Genomic DNA, 21,629 nt, shown 5'->3' with positions numbered 1-21,629 from the left:
GATATGATGCCAACACAACATGTTTTCGTTATCACTTTCCCTAATCAGATAAGAATTTCTCTCGGAAACTTGTTAACAGACTTGTTATGCTAAATCTACCTGTGTTTCATTTTTTCTAAGGGAAAAGGGTATATAACTTAGTAAAGCAACACCTGTCAATATTCAGGCAGAAAGAGCAAAGGCTTGGGACAGTCACACAATGAAAATAATGCCTGGTCATGGTCCTTGGGGTGTCACTGTGGGCCTCCTCTGTTGGGCGCCCCATTGCATGTTTCCAAAGGGAGGGACCAGCGGTTCTGCATGGTCCATGGCCCACTGAGTCACAGCGACACTCACAGAACGAGGATGACCAAAGCAGTACCAAAAAGATTTCAACATTCGCAGGGACAAAAACATTTTTCCCCAAAATGAGACATTAACTACATGTGAAATTTCAAATGAAAACACAGCTTCTAGCAAAATACCTTCCACATAAAGTGTGAGTAAAATGTTCTCTAAAGCAGCTGAAAAGGCAGCCAGCCACAAAGTACTGGAAACAGGAATGAGGGAAGGCCCCAGAGAACTCCGACAAGAGCAAGACCCTTCCCCTCTCTGCCCCGCCTCCAGAGAAAAGCAGGAGACATTTTGAGAAATCAGCAGCCCACAGAGCCCTTGGCCTCTCCAACCTCCTGGCTGGCTTAGCGCCATCAGTCTGTTTATAGCACCATTCATCTCATCAGGAAGCGGGTGTTGTCACTGCGGCAGCTCAGACGGCCACTCCACTCACCTGTGCTGAGGTGTCACAGGCCAGAGCTGGACACTGGTGTTCAAACAACCAGGATGAACTGTCCCAGCCGCTATGCAGACAGACATTCTAGACCTCCTGCTCCACCATGAAGGACCAGTCACTCTCAAGACAATGAACATTTACGGTAATCTTTTCACACAGAAAATTTAAACCATTGTGAATTGGTAAGAATTGGTAATATCTTAAATTAACTAGCACAGATAACCTTTCCTGAACTCAACAGAAAGAAGTGTATTTAATGGTTTGTATCTACCCAGCAAGTATGTTTTCTTCTAACCTCTTTCCTGAATACTGAAAAGATGGAAAGGCCCTTTATAACTAAAAATAAGGTAGAACTGAATTATGTAGGTGTGTATATATATATGTATGTATATAGTATAAAATTCAGTATGTATATGCACATAATCCTCACACTAAAATATAAACAGCATAAAATGTAAATATTAGTAAATTAGTATATGAAAACTTAACCAAAAGGAAACTCAAAACTACTTCTTTACATATTGCCCTTTACCTGTACTGGATGTGAATATGATTTTATCTAGAGATTTATGTAGATCAAGGTCTTTCCTGTGGGAAAGTGTGGCTACTTGTTTATGTGAAATATCACTTCATATAGGAAGAAATCTTGTTGAATATGTAGCAATTTCTGAGGCAAATATTATATTCAAGGATTCTCACAACACTGATATTTATAATGGGACTGAATAGAAGTAGTATGAATGTCTAACATGCGAGAATGATAAATCAATGAGAGTATACCTACAATTAAAGTTTACATTCCATATAAATATCTTCTAATTAAGTTCACAAATAATTCCCTCTGATATGAAAAAAATGCAAATAATTAAGATGCAAATACATAGATGTAGCCTGATTCCAATCACGTGTATGTGTGTTTGCTAACACTTTAGTACTGGTTGTTTCTGGGTTTTGGAGTCATGGATGATTTTATTCTGTTCTTCTCTAGTTTCCCAATGTTTCCCAATGGTGGATACATCTAATTTACAGTTAATCCACTAAGGCAGGCACTGGTAGCTGGCAGTAAGCATTCCACCTCCCCGTGCACCTCCCTCTGTTTCAGATCCAGAAGCCAGCATTAGCTCTCTGGACCCAGGAGGCCAGGGTCAAGACCCAAACTGGAGCCTGCATATCAGATTCAAGGGTGGGCCACAACGTCCCATCCTGGGACAGGCCAGATGTGCAGTGTCCAAAGTTCTTTGGCTCTTCAGGGCCCACCAGGACTGTAAATCCTCCCAATGATTTTGCAAGAAACAAATTATAAATATCAAGCTGTTTTTTGTTGTTGTTGTTAACATGGGTCTATTTACTGCAAAATGAAGGTGATTCATATACCCAAGATGTTGAAAGACTTAAAAATAAACCTTGAGGACCTTAATGCCAACTCAATGAAACTCTACCAAAAATTAACACTTTAAAACTGCAAGCTTGACTCGTTTAGGCTTTTGTGAATAACAAAAACTGGTTCCATTTGAACAAATATTAAAGGTCATGAGGACTAGTCATAAATGGATCTCCTTTGGGTGGTCTACTGCATAATAAACTCTTCTGAATGAGAGGAAACTCCAACAGGTTTCCTTACATAATCACAAAATATTTCTGGAGACTGAGGCAAACACTTCAGTCTCTAATTCAAAAGAAAACATCAAAAACTTAAAAGTACACATTTATGCCAGCAGAGTCTACTCAGTTTAAACTCTATTCTGTGTATTTTCTTTTGCTTGAACTAATACAAAGCAGAGTTTGTTGAAATGCAAGATGAAAGTACAAAAAATAGTTCATAGGCATTTTGCACAGATGAAATGGATAAAACAGGCAAACTTTAATATACATCCATTCTGGTATTAATGTGATTAGTATTATTTCCACACTTTTCTTTATATAAGTGACTAAATTACTGGCTATGTTGAAAAATGTTTGTCACCTTTTTTAACGCATATTTACTGAGCATCGGTTCAACACAGATTCAGCAGTGAAAATGACAAACATTACGTAAAAGCTAGAGCTATGACGGGGTGGGATGGTAAGGGCTCTGTGGGAACAGATGACAAAGGGCATTATTAACAAATGAGCTTTTAAAGCCAGCCCTTGGGAGGCTGAGACACGGGGGGTTGTACTGAGTTCAAGGCCAACCTAGGTTACACAGTAAGGCCAAAATCAGCCCACACTATATACACATGGCAAGATCCTGGTCTCAAAAAAACAAACAAATAAACAAAAGCAAAGTTAAAAAACAAAAGCAAAAAAAAATGTAGCCTAAAATTTAGGCTACGTGAGGTTCATTTATTTACACTAAATAAACTGGGTCAAGGAAGCCAACTGCAGTAAAGTGGACAGCACAGCTGCATTTGAGAGAAACTGAGGGGATAATGATCAACTGAGCAGTCAGAATGGAGGACCATGGGGTCCATTTTCATCCTCAGAGTCCACAATGCTGTGCATTTTTACTCTATTGCATGAGCCAGTATACTTACACTTGGTGTGATCAAAATATGCAGTGAGTGTTTAAATTTAAAAATCGTATTACAGTAAAAGACACATTGCCATCACTAATCCCCCTCTACAATTTCCCCTCACTTTGAACACACTTATGTCATCAGCCCTACCACTTCTAAAGCAGTCCCAGAAGTTCTCTTTATGGGGTGTGATAGAAACTACGACGAATACTGCTGCCGAGTGGCACCCACCAGAAAGGCAGTTCGTAAAAACATGAGGCCGTGTCCTCATCCACTGTATTCACCAGATCTGGTGCCGTATGATTTCTGGCTCTTTGTCAAAGTCAAAATGACCATCAAAGGTAAATGTTTATAATTAATTAGGACATCGAGGTAGCCGGGGCAGTATAACTAAAGACAGCCACAAAAATTGACGACACATCTGCTCTAAGTGGCAAGAATGATGTACAGTGTGTTCAAACCGAAAGGGAGTATTCTGAGTGGGATTTGCAGCAATGTGTCTTTTACTATAATAATTTTTAAAATATTAAATGAAAGATTTATCATATACCGTATATATGCAAAACTTCCCTGTAAGGATACATAAAGAGCCAAAAAAGAAGTTGCCTATGAGCAGAAACAGAGGTGACTAGGAGACAGAAGTACATTTCATGTTCAGAGTCCCCCTTCTTTAATCACAAGAATATATTATAAACTTAAACAATGGACACATAAATGTCCTATCTAGCACTGGATTTTATAAGCAAACTCAGGCAAGATGTAAAAGAGGAGGCTACCTGAACTTTGATGTAAAGGTTGATGGCACCCAGGCAAAGGGCACAGTGCAGATGCCAGGGTATAAAGACTGCACCTGACAGGGCCTGGTGCCCTCAGTGCCTACCCACACCCTCAGTGCCCAGGGGACAGCAGGTGGTTACCTTCCGGTCGCAGGTTTGGGGACTCCCAGCAGCATTCTGCTTGAGGAAGCCAGCTGTGGTGGACCAGCGAGTGGGGTTTTTCCTGGACGGCTCTTCAGAGAAGTCACTGTCACTGACAGAGGTTGGGAGGCCAATTAACGCTGGGTCACTGCTTCGTCGGACGTGAAGAGGCATGTCTACAAACACAAAAATCACAGCGTTTCAGACTTACACACTAATGTCTGAAAAGAACACATCAGGATAGATGTAATGAAGTCCCAAGGTTAAAGGCCAGAATAACACTGTTTGACAAGGGACCGTGGGTCAGTATGCTGAATACATATTCCTCTGGTTCCTTTACTGTTGTTGGTTTATTTTGGGTTTTCTTTTTTTGGTTTTGTTTTGTTTTGTTTTGTTTGTTTGTTTGTTTGTTTGAGACAGGGTCTATCTATGTAGTTCATGTGGGTCTTAAACTATGCAGCCCAGGTTGGCCTCGAACTCTTGGTGATCCTCCTATCCTAGCCTCCTGAATGCTAGGATTCCCAGGTGTGTGTCACCACGCCCAGCCCCCTTGGTTCCTCTAAACACATATGGTAAAGGGCATGGGGTAGGCTTTGGAGGAGACTATGCTGTACTGGAGCATCTCCTCTTATGAACTCTGTGGCACTAGACAGGTGTCCAGCTGTCCTTGGGCATCTGGTCCCCACGGGAAGGACAAAAAAACAAATTCTCTTTCATGAAAGTATCGTGAGCACTAAATGAGTCAACAGTACTTGGTACTCAGAGTTCATCCAATACAGAGGCACTGCAACCACCATTATTGTTCTTACTACCCCAGTATTTCCAAATCAGCTTTACATCATAAAAAATTCAGTAACAAATCTAAGCAACTAAACAAATTTCATCTCACTTTTAGTTGTAAGTCTACTGAATTTAAAATATAGAATCTAGACAATGTTTGGCTATACTATTAATGAATTTTTTGAATTAAATGCTTCTGTGTTCAATAAAGTTTTATCAGAAAGTATAAACACAAGCATAGTTCATATCTATAAGACAATTTTGTAAGTAGTATACTAGTACAGAATTTTTTCCATATACACTCATACACAATTACATGAAAGATTATTCTAGCAACTTTATTCACATAGAAGAACAGGTTGTTTACAAGTGCTTTAGCAAAATCAATAACATATCCAGGTGAACATTTGTATTAGCAATGTTGAAAACAACCTGGCAGACTGGATCACTATTATAGCAGAGAAGAAACAAAGTAGGAAAAGCAGAGAAAAGAACAAAAGTGTGGAGTCCAACACAGGTAGAATCAGAACTTCAAGGCACACACACTAAAGGAAATCACTCAAAAGCAGGATCAACATAAGACACAGATCTTTGTTTACAATGTTTTCAAAAACTAAAATACAAGTAATATCTATTTTTAAAACTCTGACAAAAATTTTAATTATGAAGTAGTAAACTCATTCAATGAGAAACATTAGTCAACAGTGCAGTACGAAGGTCATTGAGGATGTAAAAGGCTGTATTTGAAGATCATATTGAAACAGCTGTCAAACCCCAGTGGTCTCCAGACTCAAAAATGGTCAGAAAAAACAGATGTGTATGAACCACAGCAATCCTGCATTGAACATTTACTTGTACCTCCCCGGGACTTGATAACGGTAATACAGCCCAAGCAACAGTCCCACAGGGGGAATGTCCAGAATCCAATGTAATACTGTTGGTAGTTATCTTAATTTTCTTGGAGATACATATACATGAAATTATAGGGGATAATTTCTGGTTTTTAGGTATGTAACAGTCATCACTGCTTAGAATTTGTGCCAAAAATAAAGAAACACACCAGTAAGAACTATACAGTCACTCTCAGAGTAAGTTCACAATAATATACATTTTAAAATCTGTGTGTTCACATAGCAGTGCTATTATAAGGAAAGTTCTCTAGTCCCAAAATTATTCCCAGAATCATCACATGAAAAACATAAGCAGAAAAGTCACCAAACTAGGGAGCAGGAGTGTTTAAAATACTGAGGACAATCAGGATAATGTGACTTGGACCTGGGTTCATTACCTTCCAGTTATAGAGTTGTTAATTACTCAGCTGTTAAGCAACTCTATATACCAATCTCCAACTCACCCTCCTTCTTTCCCCTCCACACCTTGTGATTAAGTCTAAAAGAAGCACTACTATCTCACTTGAGAAAGCCTAAAAAATGGTACAGCCGGGCAGGATGGTGCACACCCATAATCCCACCAAGCTGGGAGGCTGAAGCAGGCACATCCCAAGTTCTCGCCATCCTGGACAACTCAGCAAGACCTTGCCTCAAAATTTGAAAATTAAAAAACAAAGGGCCTGGGGTGTAGCTCAAAGGCAGAGTACTCACTTAGGTGTTTAAAGCCCTGGGTTCCACCACTGGGACCATGAAAAGAAAAAAGGGATTAAAAGGAAAAAAGTAGAAACCTAAGAACCAAAAGCAGAACATACTATCCATAATAAAATAGCCACATAGAAGTACATTCCAACCCCAAATTCGGACACTGGATGATTCGTTGGATTTGCCCGGCCACAATAAAACCCCGAGTCCACTTGTGTTTGTAAATTTCCTTATGTGAACACATCGTATACATGATCTGCATCAGAAGAATAGTGAGAACCATCATCATCTGCTGGACATGAACACTGTTAGTCTGTAAGCTCAAAACAGACACAATTCACATGTGGTCTCTATCTGCAGCTCTTGCAACACACGGGGCTGTGGGGAAGGGGAAAGTCTGAGCCAGGGCAGCCACGGGCGCAGCAGTTGTCCGTGCCCAGCCCCACCACTGTCAAACATGAACTACACGGGAAGCAGCCCGGCACATTTGCTTACACAGCCCTTCCTATGGGCGCTTCACCTCTAAAGCACGTCTTCATTTCAGCGAAATCAGTTAATGCAAACAGAGCCTGCGAAGGTCTTTTCTGTGCACTGCCCTGGGAACTGAGTACCCCCATGCAGTTTCAGGACCCACTTCTACATTTGTGTCCACTATAAAAATCAAGATGCCCTACAGTTGATGTCCCGGCCAATCAGAAAATAATGGAACAGGATGAGAGAAGTCAACAGTGCATTTTCACCTGGTACATGACATCACAGTGGTGCCAAGGTCCAGGTTTGCTTCAGTTTGATGGGCTGCAAGAGTGGGGGAGTCCTAGCACACACAAGCTCAACAGGACAGGATGAATGAAAGGGGCCCAATGTGTTAGATAAATCAGCCAAGCACCAAGAGACTCTGAGTGTGACACCTCCCTCACAGGTAGCAGCTCGATAAGGAATGAGGAAATAAGACAGTAGGTACCACAAGCTGAGGAAGGAAAGGGGAGGGGAGAACGGAAAGGTTGGTGAATGGATACAAAACACAGGTAAGAAGAGAAAGTTCTACTGCTTTACAGAACAGTAGGGTCGCTACAATTAACAATAATTATACACTTCAAAATAGCTAGAAGAAAGGATGTTGAATATTCCCAACACAAAGAAATGGTGAATGTTTGAGACAACAGATAGGCTAATTACACACTGCCGACACAGTACGTCATTACAGACTGTCTATACAGGGAAATAGCACACTGCACCCCATAAAGATGTGCACTTAGCATGCGCTGATAAAATACCATTTTTAAATAAGAACAGATCCTAGTGCGAGTCTGTGTTCATGCTGCCAAAGATTTAGACTCAGCAAGACATCATTACTTCTTACAATGCCCATTTGGAGTTGTAATGGTTTGTAATTTCTTTTCAGTTTTATGACTGCATGAAAATTATGAAGCATTTTACTCATTTACACACACACACACGCGCGCGCACACACACACACACACACACACACGATTAGTAACAATGTAGTAGAACCTAAATTAACTTGAAAGGATCTGAATTTTTTTTCATTCAAATGAGTCTGCATTAGTCATGGTGGGAAGCAGTGACACTCCCTTCACAGATCAGCAGCTAGGGCAAAAGGATGAGCAGCTCAGGGTCACAGAGAAACTTCCCGGCCACCACGCTTGGCTCCTGCACCAGTGCTCAGTCACTACACACAGCACAAAACAAATACTCAGCAGTGCGTAAGAAAACTCCACCTCCGTGTCCAGCTACCTATGGACAAAAATGCTAGACTCAGCTCCACAGGAGGGAAGAATGTTATTTTCAAAGCAGAATTGTGTACATTTAGAAATCAAATACTGACTTAGTCACAGTGTGCTGATTTTAGGAAGTGGGAGAAATAGTACCTTAAATACGTGCATAAATGGTAAAAAGGATGCATCCAAGACCCAGAAGGGGTAAAACAGGAAAAGGGAAACAAAAAACCTCTTGTTAAATAACATAATGAACTATGTCCGAAAGGAACAGAGGTAGATCAGTGGTCCTCAAACTTTGATCTCAGGAGTACAGAACACTCTAAAAATTGAGAACCTCCAAGAGCCTTTGGTATACGTAGGTTGTTTATGTAGGTTATAGCTACTGATATTTGCCATTCCATAAGTGAAAATGAGAAAATTTAAAGTATCTGTATTTTAAAATAACAATAATATACCCATCACAAGTTAGCAAAAGCAACCTGAGTTTATAAACACTACTTTTATATTTTAAAAAGCACATGTAATGGGGAGAAAGCCACTGTACTATATTTTGCTTATTAGAAGACATCTGGATTCTCATATCTGCTTTCTCATTGAACTCGCCGCAGTGTGGTAAAGTATCTGAAGAAAAAACAAACTTCACAAATACGTAGTGGAAGAAGCCTTTTGGGATAATTGTGAACACTCTTCTTTGATTAAAAAAAACTTGCCAAATGGCAGCTTCTCAAAGGTCAGCTGTAATACAGATATGAACTTTTCTTTGTTACATTTAAATCTACTTGTCTGTCTTCACACATTGACTGGATCTTCTACCCAAGAAAAATTCTGTAACATTAGTCACTTAGAAAATATTAGTTATTGACTGCTGCCAATCTTCCAAATGTTGCTACATTTCTTCGGATCAAAAAAAACCACATATGTTAATATCTCTACCAATCTCATCTGAAAAGTGTTTGCTATCTGGAAGTTGTCGTGCTCACAGTGGGAGGGAACTTTCACAACCTACTTTCCACTAGAAACTCTGAATAAACTGGCAACAAATACCGCCGGGTGTTTGCCTTGTTGGACATCCTCATGTCACTCATTCTCTAGCAGTGCTCCACCAAGCATCGTAGTCTGAACAACCACAGCTTCTCTGTCTGTCAAATAAAAAGTGGTCCATGAAAAAGCAGTTCTCTCAGCACGCAATTGAAATGCACACATACATACTTCAGGTCAACTGCTGCTTTTCCACATGTAAAAGGAGTGTTCCTGTCACACAAACTGTTAAAACCCCGTGTCTCCATGGTCCTGTTCAAGGAACCATTCTTGCTGCTTCCACAAGGGCAGGGAGGAGCATGCTTTTAACATTAAGGGTGTAAGGTGAAGACTCCAGTTGATGCCACTGTCCTGATGTGCGCTCAGGGGAGCCCAGTCAGCAACAGGACGAGGCTGGATTAGGTTTTCTTGTGCTGTTGAGGATCGAACCCAAAGGCCTCATGCATGCTAGACAAGTGCTCTGCCCCTGAGCTACACCCCAGCCTGAGAATAGATTTCCATAAAACACCGGCAGCAGCTGCCCTCACAGGCTCCCAAAATGATCTCAGTGACACCAAAGGACCCCCCGGCCATGCAGTGAGAAACACTCACCTGAATTTCTCATCTTGGCTTCTCTGTTTACCCCTCCAGGTTTCAGTCCCTCATTTATAAAATCACAGGCCAATATTGCTGGGTTTAGAAGATACCCTCAATCCTCAAAACGTGGGCTATGTTCAGACACCTCTTACCAGTGATGGCCTCCCAAACCTTATCCCAATAGGATGTTAAATTTTGCAAATATTAGGAAAAATATAAAAGCACTTCAAGACAGTGTCAAGTGCCATTATTAGGTACTTCCAAGGAGGCTGAACTATCACAATCAACACCAGAGCAAGAAAGTAAACAGAGCTGTGGGAATGATGGAGAGGGAGCCACAAACAGCTAAAAGCATCTGGCAAGCAGAACTTAACTTTCAGCAGATATCATTGCAAACATGACTTACAAAAAAAAAAAAAAAAGGCAACTGTCTGGTTTACCTGAGAGGTTTCCCACCTCTCACCGCCCTGGCAAAACACAACAGGTATGAACACTGAAATTTTTCACTGCTGGGCATGGTGTCCCACACTTGTAATCTCAGCTACTCAGGAGACTGAAGCAGGAGGATCACAAGTTGGCCTCAAAATAAAAAGAAAGGAGTCGGGGTGGGGGGTATAGCTAGGTGCTGGAGCACGTGCTTAATATGTAGGAGCTCCAGATTCAAGCACCTACACCACCAAACACAAACAAAAATACATGTTTGCCTTGGTCCTAGAGGAATAAAATATGAACACATCTTCTCACTTAGGATTTGCCTGATGATTCCAGGGCCGATGGCCTATTTCAATGTCACTAATAATCTGATGCATTGATTACAATAATGAAAAATAATAAAAGCTTCTTGTCAGAAGCATTATATTATTGAACCACCTCAGCCCCAATTTTTGGAAAATTAATCCATTTAAAAATATGATGAAACTTTCTAACATCATAATCTTTTGATTTATTTAATATATAGATGTTCAAAGTACAGCCTCTGAAATATTGAAAAGAAAATTCAAAGACAAGGATCTTAAATAATTAAGTTGCTGGAGGAAGCACAGAGGGACGAGAGCAGTGTCACTGGGCCTGTGACAACCGTGCGGGCTTTTTGATGTCTACACCGCTTTGAAGAGTGAATAAAACAGCAATAAACTCTCATCACAAGATCTGAAATTCTCTCTGGCACTAATGCACTGTAAATATTGATTTCTCTTTCTGGATAACGTGCTTTTTAAATAAGTAGGAAAAAGGGGTAAATCTAATAATGAATTACAGCGCATATACTAAAACAGACATACACACTTTTAACTGTTAGATATCCCACTACCCCTATTCTAAACCAACTTGCCCAATTCTTCTCCTCTTTCATATTTCAAGTGATTTCTAAATTATTTAACCATTCAATGCAATGAATAAAGCTTTTCCAGGACAGGCATAAGTTATCAAGGTATTTAATCAAATCTAAAAATAATACATAGTTGCACATGTTCTATTAGAACTTATGGTGCATCAGCATAATTACTCTTCATGCAAAATGAAGACCATCGCCCATCTTCGGGGCAATTATGCATTTCCTGAAGACACCTCTCACCATGGGAAGAACAGAGTTATTAACGTACGCCATGGAGATTAAAACCTGCCACAGGATTGCAGAGACAGCCTTCAGATAATATTTCTCATGAAGCACTAATCAGTATTTCACTGGCTGAAGTAAAATCCATGGCAGAAATCTCTGGAAGCTGGGGCAGGAAATAAGCTTTGAAAAGTAACAAATGAGGGTTCGGTGTATAGCTTGGTGATAAATACTTACCTAGCATGCACAGGCCCCTTCCTAGCACTGCAAGGGGAAAAGAAAAGTAATGGTGGACTCAGAGGAAAGATATAAAAATGAGTTTTTTCCCCATTATTAAGGTATTTTTTAATAGACAAACGATAAATATAGAATACTAAGGTTGGAGGGGGTGTTGAAGCTACACTGAAATATGGCTCTTTACAGATGAGTGCACTGAGGCCCAGATGGAGTTTAGGACCAGATCAAGGTGACACTCCTCCAGGGGCACCCTCTGGCACTCAGTGCCCTTGTTAATAGACACCTTGTCAGGTGCAATTTAGATTTGATCACACTGCTGTCCAGAAAGACCAAAAAGACATGGACACTCCACTCAAGATAGCAGGTGATTTGCTGGAAGTTTAAAACCCTACAGATAGCAGGATACTCTCATGTACAAAGGGAGAAGAATGTAAAGGAGGGAAAGTACACACAACTTTTCTAATTCTACTTTGATATTTCTACAGAGAAACCAAGAATTGTTCTGAGGCATATTCAATGTGCAGTATTAAAGGTCTCACTTTGAAACTGGCAATAAAACCACCTGCATCAGTAACTGCCCATACGCTCATGCGAGTACAAATAAAACTGGGGAAATCTGAATAAGATCAATGGCTTAGATCAATGTTAATTTGGGGTTGTGCTAGAATGGTCCAGTTTCTCAAAATCTTACCACCGAGGGAAATGTAATAACAATCTCTCTGAATTACTTCTCACAATGGCACATGATTCTAAAATTATATCAACTTACTCAAAAGACTTCGAAGAGTTAAACAGAAAATCTGAGGTGGGAACTCTCAGTATCAAGGCCCATAGCTTCAAGGCTCCAGGTTCCCTTCTAACACTGCTCCCTTACTGTTCTCCTCAAGAGGGCAGTCCCAAGGGCCGCGGACACTGAGGACACGGTGCTCTCCAGAGCCTGCCCCCTTTGACCATGTCCCAGGACGCTGCACGCCACCGTGCTCGTCACCTCCAGCAGGCCTGGGGCCAGTGTTCCAGCTGCCAACCCCTGCCGGCGTGGGCAGGAATAAGAGATGGCGGGTTCACAGAGGCCTTGTCCCACTTGTGGACAGCAGCATTAAGACAAGGAAGGGAGGGACACAGCACCCTCGGATCACAGCAGGCCAGGGCAGCGGGGCTTTTCCTGCAGGGATGTGGCTGCCCACAGACCACGGCCAGCACAGCCCAGCAATGAGCCACTGGCTGTCAGGGCCTGGCCGGCACTGCCCTGACCTTCCCGGGCACAAGCCAGACAGCGCGGTGGCCAGATGGAGCAGTGGAGAGGTGAGGCTCTACTGCATGGGCAGAGAGGGTTTCGGGGAAGCAAGAGGAGGCCACGCAGCACACTTGCCAGCCACACTCCTCCGCCCTCCTCTCCCCACACGCGGCTTCTCTTTTCTGTAGTATTAGCTGGTGACTCAGCAGACAAGGATTAATTCATTTTAATGGCCCATCCTCTCCATGTGTGCACATAGCCTGACAAATGGGAACAATGTCATTTGATGTGATTCAAATGCGTCAGTCAGGACCAAAAAAAAAAACTCCTTCCTAATTGTTAAAGACTCAAGTCAGGAGCTGAAAAAGGTGTTGGCACACACCTATAGTCGCAGTTACTCAGGAGGCTGAAGCAGGAGCACTACTTGAGCACAGGAGTTCGAGGCCAGCCTGGGCAAATGAGCAAGAACCCATTTCAAAGTTAAAATTCAATTCAAGGATTCCTTTCTTTTCATCTTCAAGGGTAGAAAGCAGTGGTTAAAGTGTGTAACAAACAGGCATCAGAGGTGAAAGGCTTTTTATTTTTCTTTCTGCCTTCCAAGTAAGAGGGTATTGCCTAACCCGGGGCAAATAAGCTGTTGACAAAAATATCCACAGGCTCCTAACTCCTGTTATACATAAAAATCTACTGTTCCCAGGTTCTTTTCACTGTCAGCTACAGCTCAGAAGAAACAGTGGTGTGAGGATGCTGAGCACCGGCACGGCAGCTCAGGCAGCCCTCTCAGGCTTCCTGAAGGAGCCTCATCAGGAAACTCCTTCCTCTCCTGTCTAGTTTCACCCCCCACCCCCACCACCGTTTTTCTGTTTTGATACAGCAGGCTTATCTGGCAACTGCAACCAAGTGTTTATTGAGCATCAGCTAGATACTGCTATTCTAGAGACTTCTTTAAAACAATGAAAATAAGACAAAGTACTTGAGAATCATTCATTAACAAAAACAGAATCATTCAAAGTGAATCCCACTGTAACCAAGAGATCAAATATTCTGGCAGAGCACCACCTGCCTAGTGACTGGAGCAACAGGTATAATCCTCAGCTTTCCATTGCGAAGACAATGGAAAGGAGGAGAGGTTTGTTTTGGCTCTTGGTTTCAGAGGTTTCAGTCCATGGTTGGTTAGCTCTAAGGCAGAAACAGCTCTGCAGAAGGACACAGTGGGAGAAAGCTGCTCACTCATGGCAGCCAGGAAGGAGAAAACGGGGAAGAGACAAAGGAAAGGGCCAGAGACCAGATACACTCATCAAGGCCACACCTCCATGACCCACCCAGGCACGCTTGGAAGTGTATTTTACTAATCTAGGCAGCTATGAAGATGGTCAAGTTGAAAATCCAGCTGAATCATTACCACAGGTAAAAACCAAATGTTAGAAAGAGGAAGATAGATGAGGGAGGTAAGAAGAGACATAACCAGCAGACGAGAGGCCAAGGTGGAACTAACACACGTGGGTGTAAACAGTATTTGAGCAGATGGTATTAGAGACTTCCAATGGGAGAATATTTCAGAGATACTGTTCTGGCTTGTTTTTATGCTTTCAGGAAAATACCTTAACAAGCAATGGAGAAATGAAACTGAGATCCTGAGACAGCACACTGGACTCAATGAGAGAGAAGAGGAAAGAAGGAGAGCAAGAAGGAGGGCAAGCACTTTGCAGTACCATTTTCCTGAAAATGCACCAAACATTCGAGAATGAGAAAAAAACAGAAAAGGGTGTTCCATACTTTTGCTATTGATAATGTCATTTTCCTTATGGACATGTGAGTAGCAGATGCACTGTATGCCAACCATAGTATAAGACCCATGAGGACAGACCAAGCTTCCTCAAAGTGTCACCCTCAGGCCCCAGAACAGCACCTGGGGGGGCAATACAGTTCATTCTTGCCATGTGCAGTAGTTATGTTCCATAAGGCCCCTGCAAATATTCACCTGCTGTTCTAGGAGGATGACAGGGGTAGAAAAAGCCAGTGAATTCACAGCCTTGCTGTATGTATGTTTCTACTTAAGGACACTTTATTTAACACCTACTATTAATTCATTAATGGTATCAGGTTCACAACAGGACCACAACACATATGTCTTGTTGCCAGGTGGCTCAAACTACCAGTGGTACATCCATGCCTGACCCACAGGTGGCTTTTTATTAATTTTATTAGTAAAAGGCGGATAAAGTGATTGGACCCATTTGTAGCACCACTGGTACAAGCCGCCCAATGGGAGTCATGCACGTAAGGTGGTGGTGCAAGCTGGCAGCAAGGTGTGAAAGTCACAGCCAATAGGGCTGTAACTCAGGGCAGAATGAAGCTGCTGGGACACAGGCATTTTCTCCAACAGCACAGCATAGACCAACCGCACTTAGGAGCAGAGACACCAGGTCAGTACTATGCTCGGGGCCTTTCAACAACAAAATCACCAACAAAAAACACACCAGTGTGAAAACCACAGCACTAAAAAGGCTGGGGAAAGAATGTTTGTTTGTAAGAAATGGAGCACGAAGACAGAGCCACGCCTGGTTTGTCCCAATTGCGACAGGCATGTCAGGTGGCTCAAACTGCTCACATGCCAGTGGAGGACGAAAAGAGCCCCGCAAGTATTGACTCCAGTACAAATGAATTTAAACAAGGAGGCAAAATCACAAACACAAATTCACAAAGAATGAGGATCCATTGTTCCTTCCCTGGTAAATAAATATTTGCTGAATGAATAAATGACTCTTATAAATCTTTAAGAGAAGAACTACCGCATCAACTCCACCAGATTCCTTTACAATACTGATTGCTAACTTTATTTTTTTTTTCTTCTCTTTATAGGCAGAGGGAGGGAGGGAGAGAGGGAGGGAGGGAGGGATGGAGGAAAGGAGGGTGGGTATCTCGCCACTTCACTGTTCCCTCACTCTTTAACTACTACCTAGCTCCCTCCCCACTACTCAGGTCACACAGTTTATCAGCCCATCAGAGCGCTCCCTCTCCTCATCCCTGCATCCTTCAGCATCACAGCCCCACAATTCTCATAACAATACAGGCTGGTCCCCTCGCCCACGGCAGACAGACGACCTGCTCTTCCCATCAGGGTCCAGTCATGCCCAGGGAACTTAGCAACTTAGTGAGACCCTGTCTCAAAAAATAAAAGTAAAAAGGGCTGGAGGTGTAGCTCAGTGCAAAAGCCCCACTACAACAAAAACAAATCAAATCAAAACAGAACACCTGAGCAGCACTAGCATGGACTTCACAAGAGAAGTGACAGCTGCATTTTACTGACTTCCCTTCTCCCGCTCCTGTGCCATCCCACCCAGCCTCTGACAATGTCCACATGCGTCTTCCCCCAGCCTGCCTAATCCTGTCCCAGCATCGGCCACCTGTCAACAGTGGATGGGGGTCTGTCCCTTCCCGCACATGGCTCCCGGAGAGCAACTCCACTTCTCCGGGCTGAGGCGTGGCCCTTAGCCAACACATGCCAGGCCAAGAAGAAGTAAGCAAGAAAGACATCAAAGACACAGTTTTCCAGTCTGTCGGGTGGTGGTTTTCTGGGTGTGACGTGGGGGCCACATCAGGAGGAAGACAGAAAGCAGGGGAGAGGCCGCTCCAATCTACGGGAACTAAAGGGACTCCAAGGAACACAATATGGCAGAAGTATAGACCTAGAAGTGTGACTGGAACCCTGGGCCACCGAGATTCCTCAAACTGAAGAATACCTGGGAGCCAGTTAGAGGGATTTGGTAAGGGCTGTGGTGAAATCCAGTTTCAGTAACCCAGTCAGAACAGAGCTGTTGGTCTGGGTAGCACCCAGGGCTAAGTCATGCTAAATTTGTTTTTTAACTTTACTTGTGATAAAAAAAAAAATGTGTATTCTTGTTTTTCAGTTTACTGTGTACTTCCTGCGTTGGCTCTCTCCAATTCATCCTCCAGGAAGCACACATAATGCCTTTTTAAACCACAAATCAGACACCATGACTCAGAATTCTCAGCCTGGGTGGATCATAGTACCCTTGGATCAAGCCCCAAACAATACCTTTACCCTATGCTCAGATCAACCAGCATGCTTTGGGGCAATGCTCCTTTCTCCTTTGCTCCTGTGGGGTCCACTCTCCAGGGTCAGCTGGAGGGACCCACACTCCCTAAGACATCCAAGAGGTAACTAAAGCACATGTGAAATTCTGCTTGTGCCAATTTCTCTAGCTACTTTCTAGACTATCTCCTTTATTAAATACTACCTTCAGCACAGAACAACCCAAAAAATATAACTCTGAAATACTTATTAAAGTGCTGTACAAATGAAGGAGATGAACAAATGTGACTGCCATCCATCTCTACATCCTTTAAACATGGACTGTCTCAAGGAATATAAAACCAATCTCTTTACCAAAGAGGAAGCCATCACAGATGTGGATGGCCCAAAGGCACCGTATGTAAATAAATAAACAAATACTTACATATATACACACATACATACATAGAGGGACAAAGAGTTGGTACTTCAAATACTGCTGATAAACTTCCTGGCCAGAGCCCCCCAGTGATGTTTTTCTTTTTATTTTTTTTTACTATTCCTGTGTACGTTGTCTTTCATGAAGTCCTGAGTCACCAATGAGAATATCTGAGTAAGAGCCAATTAAATTCATTCTCTTTGTAATATTTAGTTTGTGTGTCTCCATCAAGGCCCTCCTATCACTTCCCACTGAACCAGTTTAGTTCAATAATCATGTAATTCAATTTTTAAATTATCCATTTCATCTGACAAGTAATTTGTCTTTCCAAAATTGATGTTGACTATTGATTGCACTGAAGACGTTCTCTAAGTGCCCAATGCCCTCACCTTTGACATTTGTCTTCCATGATTTTATTAAGGAGCCAAAAACCACAGTAACTGCCAAGACAACTTCTGATAAATATTATTTTCCCATACCTTTATTATTCCAACTTCTATCCCACCAACACTATGCAAAAGTATAATATTTTTCCCTTACCTGGGGACTAGCAAGTCACTAATTTTATTAGCTTTTTAGGAAGGTACATTTGAAATCCCCATACTCTACTTGATTTTGTAATTACTCGAGACTAGGGTTTTATTACTATTATAGACATTGGGAAATTATCTGTAAACAGTTATTTCAGAGCTGGGGGCATGTTGGTGATGGGGGTTGGCTCCTGCAGTGGGGCTGGATGATGGAAATGAGGAATTCGGACACGATCTTGCCTGAAGATTTCCTCCCTTCCCAAAGAAACTGTAAGAGTGTGCGTGGGAGGCACCATCCCCCCACCACCACCAAAAAAAGGAGAAAGCGGGGAAAACAGCAGGGTGGTGCCACGGCTGGGAAGAAGGAATTTGGAAGGCATGAGGGAAGAAGCAGAGCAGGTGGGGAGCAGGTGGCGGAGATGAGCAGGGAGGCACTGCTCCTGTCTCCAGCCAACGGGACAAAGTAGTGAGCTCCAGGTGACATGAGTCCTTTCAGTGCTTTCCCTTCCCAGGTGGGTCCCATGGCCCTGCCCTGTGACAGGCTCATTGCCTCAAGAAGGACCCTGTCTCCCAGATGTGCATGTCAGCCAAGTGGCCATGCTGCCCAGAGCCCCGCAAGAGGGCACAAAGTGCATCCTCCCAACGGTGCGGATCTGTGCTGGCTGCCCAGGTAGGAGCCAGGGCCCGGGGGTAGCCTGCACCTGCTCCACCACTGAGTTGTTCTCCAGCCCCGATCTCTGTGCTTCATTGTGGTTGGAAGCCGACCTCTCATCCTGAACATGAGCCTTCATGTTACTAAAAACTTGATAAGGAACCATAAAAATGCATGTAAAATTAACAAAATAAATTTTAAAAACAAAGTAGAGAGGAGAGGAAGCTAGAATGAAACTTTCCAGAGAGAAGGAAAGCATCTGGGGAGGAAGGAAGAAAGGAGAGGGAGGGAATGGGGATGAAAAATAATGGAGATATGCTATATACATACACCTGCCTCCTGTAATGGGCCTCTGCATCCCGTACTACCAACTTGCACCAACTGCAAAAGTAAATGGAGCCCGCGCAGAGGCAGCCTCAGAGGACATCATTCTATGTCAGCAATGATTCAAATCCTTGCCCAGATACCAGATTAAGGCTTAAGGATAGTTTACTAGGGCTGCCTGCTCACCAAAAGGAACTGTAAACTGCTCCCACAGGGTGGGCACTGCAGGCCACTGGTCAGCCCCACAGCACTGGGCCTTGAAGTCACAGGGACTCAGATTTCAGTCTCTACTCATCCCTCAGCTACACGGCTTTGGATAACTCACTTTTACTCTATAACCACTACTTTTTTTATTGTTTTATTTTAAAGAGAATAAATTTTTAAAAAAATTTAAAATGATACAGAATTTCAAAACAAGATGATAGGAAATCAACAATGGTTGTTATATTGCATATTATGATCTTCAAAGTAGTTGTTCAGATTACCAGACATAGGCATGCAAAATTTGGTCAAGAAAAGTAAGAAAAAAAATTAAGCATTAACTGTTCCTTTCAATAAACCAACAGAAATTAGTAGTGCAATTATCTTAGCTATCTTCTGTGTGTGTGTATTTTCCCTTCTTTCTTTTCTCCTTTCCCTCATCCCAGTTGTTCTTTCCTTTTGAGCAGTTTCTTTCCCTTTCACAATATCAATTGTACCTTTCAGACTTTATTTACCCTTTCAGGTCCTTACCCTAGGGAGACAATATGATGTTTATACGTGAGGATCTTATGAGTATGGTCTTTAGCTGCACCCATTTACCTAGAAAAGCTTCTAGTTTATCTTTCTTAATAGCTGGGTGATACTCCATTGTATAAAAATACCACAACTTTTTTATCCTTTTTTCAGTTGACGGACATTTGGGTTGTTTCCAAGATTTAACTATGACAAATTGTGCTGCTATAAACATGGGTGCACATATATTGCTGTGGTATGGTGTTTTCAGTTCTTCTGGAAAAAATACATAGACGGGGAATACCTGGGTTGAATGAGACCTCTAATCCTAGTTTTCTGAGGAATTTCCACACTGATTTCCATAGTGTATAACCACTGTTTTTTCAACCATAAAATTGACTAAGTCATAAACACTTTCCAGGATTACTGTGAGCATTACTCATATGTGAAAATTTAAGGATACTCCTCAAAACACAGTAAAAGTCAGCAGATTTTTTTCATTGACAGGAAACTATAATGACCCAACCCGGGTACTCAGGGCTCAGATCTTTCAGGAACGAAGGCTTAGGTGAACATAGGAGGTAAAGAACCACAACCAGCAGAGACGGGTGCTGAAGACAAAGGGAGAATGGAATTGGCGGTAGCAGGCAGTTATGAACATCAGCCTCAACCAGCGGGGGCAATGAGGGCTGGACTGTCATGTGGGCTTCACCCTCATTTTGTAATGTGCAGGCTTGTTCTTTTCCCTCTCATTGTATGTTTATGTAACACGAGAAGCACTGGCAACACGTGCTCCTCCAAGGAAAAAGTCCATGAGTCTGGGGTTGGACATGGGTCAGTTTTGTTATGTTGGGTGGAAGTCAACATAACAACTGTCTTTTTTGAAGAATAAATACGACTTAAGGAAATGGGGAGCCCTGGGGGCTCTTTCCTTCAAGGCAATTATCTACTGAGTACCCACCATGTGCCGGGCACTCTTCTGATTGCCAGCATTAAACGCTGCCTTGAGGGTGTGACATTTTGGTGAGAAGAGGACAAGCACAGACCGTCTCAAGACAACAGTGCTCTACAGAAAAATGAAAAGGAACAAGGGTCGGCAACTGCTGGAAGTTGAAGAAACGCTGTATTACACAGGGAAAGTATGACAGAAACACTTCAAAAGCATTCAAACAGCTCATTATCCATTTTCCTGTCTGGAGTGTACCAGTTTTAAATTAATTCCTTACGATGGAACACTGGCTATTAATAAAGCCATTTGGCACCAACCGGCTGCTGGAAGGCAGCAATAAGACTTCACGGCTCTGAAACATATGGCTGCATGTCTGTTCATGCTACCTTCAAAGTGAAGGATCCTTTGCAGCTAATCCAATCTATTCTTCTCCTTAAGGGAAGAGTAATGTACAAGTGAATGCATCCCGATCATTCATAATAAGCCAATCAAGCCTGCAATCACTAACATTTATTGAGCATTTACTGCGGTCATGTATGTGCTAAGAACTTCAATGCACTAACTGATAAATCTTCAGAACAAGGCCATAAAAATAGGTTATATCATTATTATTATTATTCCCATTTTGTAAGTAGGGAAACTTGGTGTTACAGGAGCGCAATACCCTGGCTGAAGTTAACCCATGAGTAACCAGAGGACATAAAACCCACACCTCAGTACCGAGCTGTAGGAAGAGAGTTCCTATCTACTAAGTGTGGAATCCTGAACAACAAGAACTTAGAGCACTGCTCAGATCTCTCATACCCTTCCCAGCAAGGTCTCCCTCAGGGCTCATCACAAGGAAGCAGGACAGCACACCCATGAGCTGAACTCACACTGCAAGTCACTGTCCTTCAGCCGAGGACCCACGGGGCTTGCTCTGTGGATCATTCTTCCCAGGTACAAAGAAATCCATGAAAAAATAGTTAAGAATGAGATAAACTCCCCCTAGATAGGGCTGCCCAACAAAGGAGGCTTTAAGTTGCACCATAATTTATTTATTATTAGGGGACT

At 42.4% G+C, this 21,629-nt stretch overlaps 1 protein-coding gene across 20 annotated transcripts in view; it reads right to left on the bottom strand.

Annotated features, from left to right (window-relative positions):
• Window positions 1–21,629, bottom strand: part of Pard3 (par-3 family cell polarity regulator) — a 527,188-nt gene that overhangs the window by 336,523 nt on the left and 169,036 nt on the right. For all 20 annotated transcript variants that reach the window (XM_005398126.2, XM_013521392.1, XM_013521386.1 and 17 more), the window contains one exon: window positions 4,182–4,357. In XM_005398126.2, coding sequence (XP_005398183.1) covers window positions 4,182–4,357 — 176 coding nt within the window. The remainder of the gene's footprint in view (window positions 1–4,181; window positions 4,358–21,629) is intronic.

Source organism: Chinchilla lanigera, unplaced genomic scaffold (assembly GCF_000276665.1).
Source record: "Chinchilla lanigera isolate Chin_1 unplaced genomic scaffold, ChiLan1.0 scaffold00061, whole genome shotgun sequence".
Taxonomy (NCBI): Eukaryota; Metazoa; Chordata; class Mammalia; order Rodentia; family Chinchillidae; genus Chinchilla; species Chinchilla lanigera.
This window is presented reverse-complemented; position numbering and strand designations above follow the sequence as displayed.